The following is a 12,302-nucleotide window of genomic DNA, read 5'->3' on the forward strand; positions in this document are numbered from 1 at the left end:
TCTGCTCTGCCTATTTACTTCCTTCTAAACATCTTTTTTTACGTGTGTGTGTTTTTGTGTCCTCCGAGTAGAAATGACCCTGTGTATGCCGACAGTCACAGCTGCCCTGAGGAATGTTTTTTTTTCTGACATCTTTTATTCAATTAGCCCCCCTCACAGTCTCTCCACACTGATCTTGTGTTGTATGTTTCCATTCAAACTGGAGGCTTTTGGTTCAAAAACCATTTGCGCACCTCGACACAGGCTTTTGTGTTCAGAAGCTTCGTGGAAATTGCTTATTTTCCTTTTTAAATGCACCTACATTTTCATTCAATCTGAAGATCTCACAATCATTCTTGGACGTTCAATCTCTGTCTCATTATTTCAGAAAAATAGGTTTTAAATTCCATTGGGGTTAAGGGGGCAAGTGTGTTTATCAGATGAGAATCTGAATGCAATTCTTGCCTGTTCTACTATAGAAAAATTTCAATGTAAATAAAACGCAAAGCCCTCCTTCTCCTTTTCAGCATCCTGTCATCTTTCCAGCTCTCCTTCTCTCTCTGGGCTCCTTCAAGGGTCTCTTCACACGCTCAGCGCTCTCCTCTCGCTGTGCTGTTTAACCAGCCATGCCAAGGCTGCAAATTGAGGGTGTTATTTGGTGTTTGGAGCCGTCATATTGTTCAAAGAGCCACCACTTTTCTTCCTTTGTGAAACAATGACGGATGCACTGAGATGAATGAGAAGCAGAAAATATCAAGAGAGGATGTGGAAAGATGTGAAGATTGGGTTAAGGTTTAGGGGATGTTTTATTCATTAGTATCTACAGTATTGTATTCATAGAGTACTGTATATTTCTCTTGTTTGGTCAACCTGAAAATATTCCTATGAAAATCTAATTTGATTTACATAACTTCAATTACTTGAAAAAGGTACATTATTATTAATCTGAACCAATGCTAAAGCCTTCATTATATCTATACTATGTAATGAAAGCCAATAATTAACATGTAATATTTTCAGAATCTAATTTTATCCACATAACAACACTCTAAGAAAGTTGAAATTACTTGTTTTTTTTTTGTTGGTTTGGCAAAAATAAACATAAAAATATCTGTACAACTACATTTAACATGTTTACTTTACCTAAATCTAAATTTTCTTCATTAAGTTAAAAAGATTAGCTTGTGAGCAAAACTCAAAGTTCACCCAAAAAAGCTTTTGCCAACTTGTTACTTTAAGTTGAGTTAATCTCAGACCTCCTCATTTGAAAAAAAATAAAGTTTGCATATGTGCCTCCCACTTGTAAAGGGTCCAAAATTATTTGGACAGAATAATAACCATAAATCAAACTTTCACCTTTTAATACTTGGTTGCAAATCCTTTGCAGTCAATTACAGCCTGAAGTCTGAAGCACATAGACATCCGCAGACGCTACGTTTCATTCCTAGTGGTGCTCTTTCAGGCCTCTACAGCAACTGTCTTCAGTTCCTGCTTGATCTTGGGGCCTTTTTTGCAGTGTTATTTTATATTCAATTTTTTTTCTTCAATTTTTGTACCTGAATACAATTTGACTAGCCTGGAAACCACAAAGTACTGTTTATTTCACTTTTACGTTTGCTCTATTGCATTAAGCTAATTTGTTTATTACATTACATGCATGATTTGCTTCCCTAAAGAATCATGCCAATCAATAGAAAATTAATCCATTGTTTCCAAATGGAGGGAATTAAGTCATCTGGTGAAATTCAATGTATTTTGCAATATACATCGCAGAAATATAAAATATGGCAATGTCAGATTTTTCCATTATCGTGCAGCCCTAATACTAACATTGATATTTAAAACAATGATGAAAATAACATAAATAATAATAGTAATAACAATAAAAATAGTAATAAAATAATAATTAAAAAAAAAAAAAAAAAAAATATATATATATATATATATATATATATATATATATATATATATATATATATATTTATATATATATATATATATATATATATATATATATATATATATATATATATATATATATATATATATATATATATATATTAATAATAATAGTAATAAAAAATAATAAATAAATAATAATAATAATAACAATAATAATAGTAGTAAAAGTAATAATTAAAAAATATAATACAAAGTAATAATAATAATTATTGTCCTTCACAGCAAGGCTGCATTTATTTGATCAAAATCAAAACAATCTTGAGTTTTACATAATCCTTTATTGCAATATATATTTAAATATAATCTAATGCTAACAGTATCAATTTATATATATATATATATATATATATATATATATAAGAACTAATATTATAAGCCTCCGTTATAAATATCGGGAACATGAGCAATTACTGTATGCACATGTACATGTTTAAGACGCAAACAGATAAATTTATGGGCTTGAAAATCAGCTAACCAATGGTGTGATTGTGGGCTGGGTCATCTGTTTATTCAACCAATAGCGTATGGGGAAATGTTCGGCAAACTTGTTTGAAATGCTTTTTTTACTAGGCTCTATTTAGAGGCGCTACTGGTGCTGAGGCTGCCTCGGGTCTTGTTTGATTCAGCACCATGGACAGCTGCCTTCAAATTACAGTTGCAGCTCACATACAGAATATGATATTTTAAAACTGACCCCTGCTCAGCCTGACCCTGAAATACACACTACTGCACAAAACTAACAAACTTTACATGCAGAGAGTAGACAAGAGGAGTGAAGATGAACAATTCTTTGACTGGCTCGCAAAGCATATTTGGATTGTAATTACTTTATCAGTTCACTCAAAAACAGCACCTATTTCACACTTTGTTCTGAAAGCACAAATCAAGCTAATCTATTTGCACGATATAAATATTGTCACAGCACTAGAGTACGATTTTGACAAGTACACGTCTCAAATGCATTTCTCATTTTTTTTTTTTTCATTTGATTTCTTCCATTAAATTAAAACGAATAATTCCGTGTACTATTCATGCAACTCAGCGCTTTTTTATTTGGGTAAACGAGGAGAGAGTCCCATCGGCCTGTCTGGATATCTCCATGTTTAATTAAATGTGATTTGACAGAAAGAGAGAGAGAGAGAGAGAGAGAGAGAGAGAGAGAGAGAGAGAGAGAGAGAGAGAGAGAGAGAGAGAGAGAGAGAGAACACAGCCCACTGACTGAAAGAGAGGAAGCAGCAGCATAGATAGAGAAGCAGGGCTGAGGATGGAGGATAGAGAGATGAAGAGAGAGAAGAGAGATTCACAACACTCTCTTCATTGATCAGAGCAGGTGCTGGACTTTCATCCACATCTCACTGATGTCCGAGGAGAAATGGCTCTGCGGTAGGACTCGATGAGCTCCAGCATCTGACCGAACGAACTTCAGATTCTCATCCAGTCTCGAGCTCATCGATCAGCGGCTTTTTCATTCTGTCCCAAGCTTCTTTTTCGCGGGATCTTTGCGGCATTTCCCGCCTTTAAATCAGCGTGAGCTGTAGCGCCTGAACGGAGGCTGATGATGAATATGAAACACATCAGATCGGGCATATAATGGGCATCGAGGACGCGGGCATGAGGAACGGACGGGCTCTGTCCGATCAGTGGGCCGACAGCGTGGTGGTCCGGCCCCGGACCACCGAGCAGCACATCACGGTGCATAAAAGACTGGTGCTGGGCTTCGCCATCTCCATCCTCACCCTCATCATCGTCACGGCCATCGCCATCACGCTCAGCGTCAGCTTCGAGAGATGCGCTGCGGAGAGCAGCGGGGCTCTGGCCGCCAACGGCTCCAGCAACAGTAAGTGGAAACAGTCCCGGGACGGGAACATCAGTCACAGAGATTCGGAGGACGGCCAGCAGCCCTGGAGACACCTGCGCTTACCGGCCACCCTGCGCCCGCGCCACTACGACCTCCGCCTGACCGTGCACATGGAGAACTTCAGCTTCTCCGGCGAGGTGAACATCGAGTTTGAGTGCGTCAACTCTACCAAGCTGATCGTGCTGCACTCGGACAGGCTAGAGCTGGACAAAGTGCTGGTGTTTTCGGACAGTAAGAAAGCGGGCGCTATGCGGATCCAGCGCCGGTTCCACTATCAGCCCAAACAGGTGTATGTGATCGCGCTGCACAGAGAGATGAAGCCCCTCAGAACATACAAGATCAACATCACCTTCACCGCGCACATCGAGCACGAGCTGCTGGGCTTCTTCCGCAGCTCCTACATGCTCAATGGAGAAAGAAGGTAAAAGCTGTTTAAGGTGTCAGTTTCTAAGCCTTTCATATGTTGATTAGGTGTCAACTGTTACTATGGGAACGACAGATGCTGATACAAACTGCAAGTTACCTTAACTCAACTCACCTAACTTAACATGTGTCAAATAAGTGCTCAATAATGCTTCATACAGCAGTTAAAGCTTGGAAATATTAATTTAGCGGAAATCATTAGCTGTTTTGTTAGGACCAAACCTTAATATTAGTTAACGTTTGAGAGAGAAACAAACTTTTAGGTTCATATTTATTTAAATTGTGAGGATTCTGGATTCTTATTTATGGCATTCTTGACATGTTTTGGACAAAATAGTGCAAGTCAGGTTTTTGGCTGCTGAAGTAAAAAAAAAAAAAACAACAACAAAAATCCAGGTTATAGTTGAGCTTAGGCATGCACTCCTCTCTGCATGTGATTTTCCTATCTCTGCAGTAACTATTAGTGATTGTTCATGGAGGTCAGAGGTCACAAAGATCTAAATGAAGACTAGTCAAACCTCAGTGTCTGATGATACATTTAAAAAACTTCTTTACTGTCGGACATTGAGACTAAGTCATAAAAATTCACACATTTACATTAGGGTAAACTTAAATGAACCATTTAAGTATATTCATGCAGCTGCAGTACTGTTGTCTGGTTAAATAAACAGTGATGTATACAGATTAAGCCAACAAACTGATTATTAGACAATTTTAATGTTTGAAAAACATCTGTTTCCCTCTTATATTCATAAGTAACTCTTTCAAATGAGCGTTTGATTACCACAAGCATTTAATCTTATAGTTTTACTGTCAATTTCAGCCTCATATCTCTAGTTATTTCAGGTCAGCAGCACTGAATATCAGCTTCTTTCTTCTATTTTCCGGCTTCTGACTCTTGGTCCTCTGAGGGAAACTGGCTGATATTTGAATCTTAGCCCCAGGTTTTCCTGTATTTGAGACATGTTTAAGCTTTGTTTTACCCTGAAGGGTTCGCTTTCATGGATATACTTCTGTCCATCTACTAGTTTCCTTTCTGCCTTTGCAGAAACTGCTGAAGCTTCAGTCTCAGCTGTAAACACAGCATGTTCCGGGTTCATAGAAAAGATTCTTCATCAAAAGCTTTTTTCCAGCGCAGGCTGAGGTCTTGATATTAAGAGCGTCTCTGAAATAAATTCAGCATGTTTATGTAGAGACAGCATCTCTCAGCTCCACGGGCTCTGAAGATCATCTAGTTTACTGTAATCGGCTCCTGCTGTCTGCTCGTGTTTCCTGAACACCATGAACGGCAGGATCTCGCAGGATTGAAAAAATACCTGTGTTTATGTAGTTAGACGTGGGCACTGGAGCATCAATCCGACATCTGATGGTCTGGTTTATCCTGACTTTTAACAGAAATGTTTTCTGACACATGAACAGGCAGAAAACATCTCCACCAAGCTCAAACACCCCACGTGTGTCATAACATACTTTCAGTCTGACATCACTGTAAATTCTCATGCAGTGTGTCTGTTTGTCTGATTTCTCCTCACCCCCTGCCTGTGTCCTCACTGGGATTTTTAAATAGTGTACAGAAGTTTAAATGGTACTAGTATCTATAGATAGAGGAGATGTAAACAGATGGGACATTATAATTATAGATTATTAGTGCATGAATGGCTGCTGATGATAATAAAAAAGCAGTGACAGAAAAGCAGGAGCGAACAGAACGCTCTGCTGGTCAAGTTTTAAAGACTGCATTGATTCAATAAGTTAAATTGTTCACTGACATCTCCTGTACATAGTAGGTATGTGGTTTAGGTAAGTTCAAAAGCAATCCAGAAATGGTTGTATATGGTCATTAACAACAATACGAATTACCAGTAAAATGAGAAACTTCATTTTGACCATATTTGAAAACATCATCATTATTAATGAGCTCTGCTTACTGCTTATTAGATGTGCTATATAATCATACATCTTTTGTCAAAAAATCTTTTAACAAATTGAGTAGATGCCTTGTTAAATCTTATAGTGAGGTAGCAAGGTTTGTTTTAGCTGCCTAATTTACACTACCGGAGTAACTTTTTTTGCTCCTGCGTTGTATTGTGGACTAAATTATAATTATACTTGACAAAAGGGACCAGCAGAGATGTATTTAGAATTGTATTTATAAGCTTTAATGTAAACTACCTGACAAAAGTCTTGTCACCTATCCAAGGTTTAGGAGCAAAAAATAATAACCTGACTTCTAGATGATCACTTGGTATGATCAGTTGATCATACTGGTGGCTTATATGAAATGCAAAGGCCTCAATGGTCAAAGACCTAAATAAAATATGATCATGCCTTGATTTTTTATTATTTAATTAGGACAGTCAGGTCTTATTTTGTTTTGTCACTTAACAGAAATAATGTATAGTACAGAATATTAAGTCATGGTGCAGTCAAAAAAAATTTAATATTGTGTATGACTCCCATGAGCTTGGACGCCTGCATCAATACATCTCCTCAATAAATCAAATAACTTATTAATAAAGTCATTTGGAATGGCAAAGAAAGCATTCTTGCAGGACTCCCAGAGTTCATCAAGATTCGTTGGATTTATCTTTAATGCCTTCTCCTTCATCTTACCCCAGACTCAATAATGTTCATGTCTGGTGACTGGGCTGGCCAATCCTGGAGCACCTTGACCTTCTTTGCTTCTAGGAACTTTGATGTGGAGGCTGAAGTATGAGAAGGAGTGTTATCCTGCTGAAGAATTTGCCCTCTTGTGTGGTTTGTAACATAATGGGCAGCACAAATGTCTTGTTATCTTAGGCTGTCGATGCTGCTATCCACTCTGCAGATCTCTTGTATGCCCCCATACTGAATGTAACCCCAAACCATGATTTTTCCTTCACCAAACTTGACTGATTTCTTGAGAATCTGGGGTCCATGCTGGTTCCAATAGGTCTTCTGCAGTATTTGTGATGATTGGGATGCAATTCTACAGATGAGTCATCTGAAAAATCTACCTTCTGCCCTCTTTCAAATGATCAACTGGAAGTCAAGTTATTATTTGTTGTTCTTGCAATTGGGGTCGACGACAAGACTTTTGTCAGTCAGTATACATAAAATAATTAAAGTAACTACATCAAACACTTAAACTCAGCAGTCTACATGTGTTTTTTTGCCTCATTACAAACATATGCAGAAAATTTCAAAATTACATGTTAAACTAACAAAATATACATTTAAACAGATCTTAAGTATTATCGGGGTGGCTCTGAATAAATGTATAATCCGTACATCCTGCATTTTGCGACCTGATGTGGTGTAAAGAGATGGCTGGCTAAGAATGCTCTTTAAAAGCCATGGCATACCGGACGGCACATCTATTAGAATTCTACACATTACTTACTGTTAAGGCTGGGCGATTAATCAAAAAGTAATCGAAATTGACATTCAGAACCTGTATCGATCAAAATTTTCCAGTGTGATTTTTTACTCAAGTAACCACGTTCGAGCGTGGGCGGGGCGAAGAGCCATGGTAGAGCAGCAAGCCTGTTGTGTTTATAAGTGTTATGTCTGGTGAGGAGCTCCATATGGAGACTTTTGTTCTGTGTTTACCTTATGATTAAAGTTGTTGCATGTCCACCAGTTCCTGATCTATACATAAGCAAGTTTTAGCTTCTTTCCCATTAATGTAGCATTCCAAAGAAACAAAACCCCCATAATGAAACTCGACACAGGGAAACATAAAAGCCACTGCCAGCTAGCGTTTTGGAAGTGTTATTGCAGAGCAACACAAACAGCACACAGTAGTATAAATGCACGGCAACGTGCAAGGCATCCACCGTAGGTCAAGGTAATCACTCGATGCAGAAGTATAAATCAGTCTCTAAAGATACAGTTGAAGTCAGAATTATTTGAATTTTATTTATTTTTTAAATATTTCCCAAATGATGTTTAACAGAGCAAGGAAATTTTCATAGTATGTCTGATAATATTTTGTCTTCTGAAGAAAGCCGTATTTAAGCAAATTTTTTTTTCGATAGTCTACAGCAGGGATTCACAATCTCGGTGCAGGAGGGCCGGTGTTCCTGCAGGGGTTAGCTCCAACTTGCCTCAACACAGCTGCCTGGGTGTTTCAAATATACCTAGTAAGACCTTGATTAGCTTGTTCAGGTGGGTTTGATTAGGGCTGGAGCTAAAATCTGCAGGACACCGGCCCTCCAGGAACAAGTTTGGTGACCCCTGGTCTACAAAACAAACCATCATCATACAATAACTAGCCTAATTACTCTAACTTGCCTAGTTAACCTAATTAACCTAGTTAAGCCTTTAAATGTCATTTTAAGCTGTATAGAAGTGTCTTGAAAAATATCTACTAAAATATTATTTACTGTAATCATGACAAAGATAAAATAAACCAGTCATTAGAAATAAGTTATTAAAACTATTATGTCTAGAAATGTGTTGAAAAAATCTCTCTGTTAAACAGAAATTGGGGAAAAAATAAACAGGGGGACTAATAATTCAGGGGGGCTAATAGTTCTGACTTCAACTGTATATACTTATGTAAAGATCTTACAGCTTATCTATACTTCTGCGGCCACTTCGCAGCCACATCTGATCTCTGGTCAAGTAGGATGATGGACCCATTCTTAAGCCTTACTTTGCACTACATTGTCGATGATTGGCAGCTGCGCCACAAGTTATTTCATTTAGAGGAGAAACAGTTTATATTCTACTTTTAATATGAAAAACTTTGAAAATACTTTATTTTGTTTACTATATTTTTGAATTTGTTACTTTAAAAAAAAAAAGTTGGTTTTAGGCAATGTGTGTATTAATTTCGGTTGTTCAGCGTTGATGTTCTATAAATATTTATAGATAGTAGATAGTAGTGTGTGTTTCCTTCATTAAAAAATCTCTCACTTGTAAGATGTGAGGATTACTACACAAAACTGGTCAGAGAACTAAATAAAGGGAAATAAATAAATAAACAAATAAATTCATTCATTAATCGTAATCAAGTTTAAATATTCAGTTAATCGAGATTTTGATTTTAGGACAAATCACATAGCTCTACTTACAGTCAAATAAAAATTATTCACACAACCAGATATATTTTGTTCATGTTAAATTCCTATTTTTCATTTTAGCAATGAATGCAGGACATTGTATAATTCATTCATGTAAGTGAAGGCATAAAAATGTAAAGTAAAATGTTGCATGATATACTCCAAAGTCCTAAAAACCAAAAAGAGCTGAAAAGCAACTGCAACAAGTGTGAGAAAATAAAGTTCAGCTTTGATGAATATGGTTGACAGCAGAGACTACAGGCTGTCACTGAGGCTTAGGGTGCACCAACAGAGTATTGAGTCATGTAAATATTGTCATACTAACAGTTGTGTGATAGCAATCCTTTCCATCCTTCAAGGTTATCTTACAGTACATTATCAAGATTAATTTGTTTTGGTACAGATTAACTGTGCAGAATTGAGTTCTTGTCATATTTGACTTCCATATTATTTCTTAACTATATTAAATAAACTTTGAAAATGTGAGATATGTTGAAAGTATATAATGTTTTGTTTGGTTATATAACAGAATATTTCCTTGGATGTTTGTAGATCACTTAACTCTAATTTCGATGACCTGAATGTGAATATTTATTGTGTAACATTTCACTTAAAAGACACTAATGCAACACCAGATTGACAGCTAGCCTTGTCACTAAAAATGGCTCATTTTTTTGTGTTTCAGATGTCACAATGCAGATATCAAATTAAAAAACATTACTTCTGTAATTCTAGTGTGATTTATAATATGTCGACATCTGATGTAATTTAGTTGCTGCGGTGAAATAATTTTGTCCATCTTCACACCAGGAAGCTCATTAGTGTGATAAAAATGCACAGCGATGAGTCCAGCGATGGCAGTCTGAGCTCATTTGCATTCAGTAAAGTCATGTGACATCCAGTTTAATGAAGTTGAGGTGAAATGACTTTTCACCGCAGAATCTTAGAATAGTTCAATCACACATATATTCCAGAGATTTCATCTCACCTTTCTTTCCTCTGCAGGTTTCTGGCGGTGACGCAGTTTTCTCCGACTCATGCTAGAAAGGCCTTCCCATGTTTTGATGAGCCCATCTATAAAGCCACATTCAGAGTGAGTCTGAAACACGAGAGCTCGTATCAATCGCTGTCCAACATGCCAGTGGAGGCCACCACGTCTGATGAGGACGGATGGGTGACCAACCATTTCTCCAGGACGCCTCGCATGTCCACGTATTACCTGGCCTGGGCCGTTTGTAACTTCACCTACAAAGAAGCAGTCGCAGACAATGGAGTCATGGTGAGTCAGTTTAATTCTTCAAAACTCAGTTGGAAACAGCTGACTAAGATTTTATTCTTCCAGAATGCTTCACTAAAAACTAGTGAGCAGCATTTTGAGGATTCACAACAGTTCCAAAAAGGTTTAAAATTATAATTTATCAACTTTAAACTGATAAAAGATTTCAACTTTAAATGTATCAACAGTAGTCAACAGTCAACAAAAAAGTCTGGGGAAAAATCAATCAAACAAGCAAGCAATCACCAATTGTTTCTTGGGTGAATTACTGTAGCATGCTACAGAGATCCGTGAAGAATCATGTGACACCAAAGTCTAAAGTAATGGTGCTAAAATTTGATTTGCCAATCAGAAAATAAAATTTTCACATTTATTAAATAGAACAGTTTCTAAATCTAGTAATAATCTGCAGTATTACTGTTTAATTTATTTTTTATCAAAGAAATGCAGCCTTACAAAGACCTTAAAAATCATTCAGTCCCCAAACGTAATATTTTAGCATACAATGTAAGCAATATTACATTTAATGAATCTGAAAAGTGTTTGGAATCTAATTATAAATGCACTGCTTTAACTAGTATTCATGTATGATGTGTATATAATGTTCATTGACATTCAGAATCACTTGATAAGCAATATGTTAATACAGTTTATTGTTTTCAGTTGTAAACTGAATGTCATAGTATTGTTCATATACTGTATTTACATGTTATGTAAAGTTTTCTAATCTGTGACCTTAGAAGGAACAAGGAAGATTTGCAACAAAGCTATTTATAATCTTAGGTTTACAGTTTCATATAAAACATAAACGACTGCACAAACTACTGATTAAACATTTAAAAAAGTACATTTTTAAATGTTTTTTTAAGAACGTCTCTTCTGCTCACCAAGCCTGGAATTATTTAATTACAAGTACACCAAAAACAGCACAATTCTGAAACATTTTTACAATTTAAAATATATTTATTTGGAATATATTTTAAAATGTAATTTAATTTAATCCTGTGATTTCATTGCTGATTTTTTAAGTCACATGTTCCTCCAGAAATCATTCTAATATTCTGATTGCTCCTTAGAAAACTATTACTATTATTATGTTGAACACAGCTGAGTCAATTGTTTTTCCGGATTTCTTTGGCAAGCATACATTTCAGAACAACATTTATCTGAAATTGAAATCTTCTGTGACAAGACAAATGTCTTTAACATAACTTTGAATAATTTTTAAGGCACACTTGCTGAACACAAGTAGCAATGCCCTCCCTTTATTTAGTATCTAAGGTTAGGTTAGGTTACTTTATTTATACCCGAAGGTAGATTTGGTTTGCAGTCAAGAGTCCTCATCTCACAACAGTGCCACACAAAGGAACTCATACAGTAACAACAACAAATGAACATTAGGACATAAACATAAACATAAAAACACTTATAAAGTATAAATGAATAATCACTTCAAATAAAAAATATACTAACTCCAAGCTTTTGAATGGTATAGTGTATAAAGTTACAAAAGCTTTTTATTTCAGGAAAATGCTAATCCTTGGACTTTTCTAATCATCAAGAAACTTGAAAAAGTACTCAACTGATAATAAATATTGATGATGATGATGATGATGATGATGATGATGATAATAATAATAATAATAATAATAATAATAGTAATAATAATTTAGAGTTAATAGCATATCAGAATGTGATGGGAGTAATGATCCTAAAAATTCTGATTTGACATAAGTTATCTTTAAGTAGCAAAAAA

General features: G+C 36.0%; 1 protein-coding gene across 1 annotated transcript in view; it reads left to right on the forward strand.

The window, feature by feature from the left end:
* Nucleotides 1–3,206: 3,206 nt before the first annotated feature.
* Nucleotides 3,207–12,302, forward strand: part of trhde.2 (thyrotropin releasing hormone degrading enzyme, tandem duplicate 2) — a 213,450-nt gene continuing 204,354 nt past the window's right edge. The window contains exons 1-2 of the mRNA XM_056455542.1: nucleotides 3,207–4,220; nucleotides 10,276–10,549. Coding sequence (XP_056311517.1) covers nucleotides 3,532–4,220; nucleotides 10,276–10,549 — 963 coding nt within the window. The 5' untranslated portion in view covers nucleotides 3,207–3,531. The remainder of the gene's footprint in view (nucleotides 4,221–10,275; nucleotides 10,550–12,302) is intronic.

Source organism: Danio aesculapii, chromosome 4, assembly GCF_903798145.1.
Source record: "Danio aesculapii chromosome 4, fDanAes4.1, whole genome shotgun sequence".
In the NCBI taxonomy this organism is placed as follows: domain Eukaryota; kingdom Metazoa; phylum Chordata; class Actinopteri; order Cypriniformes; family Danionidae; genus Danio; species Danio aesculapii.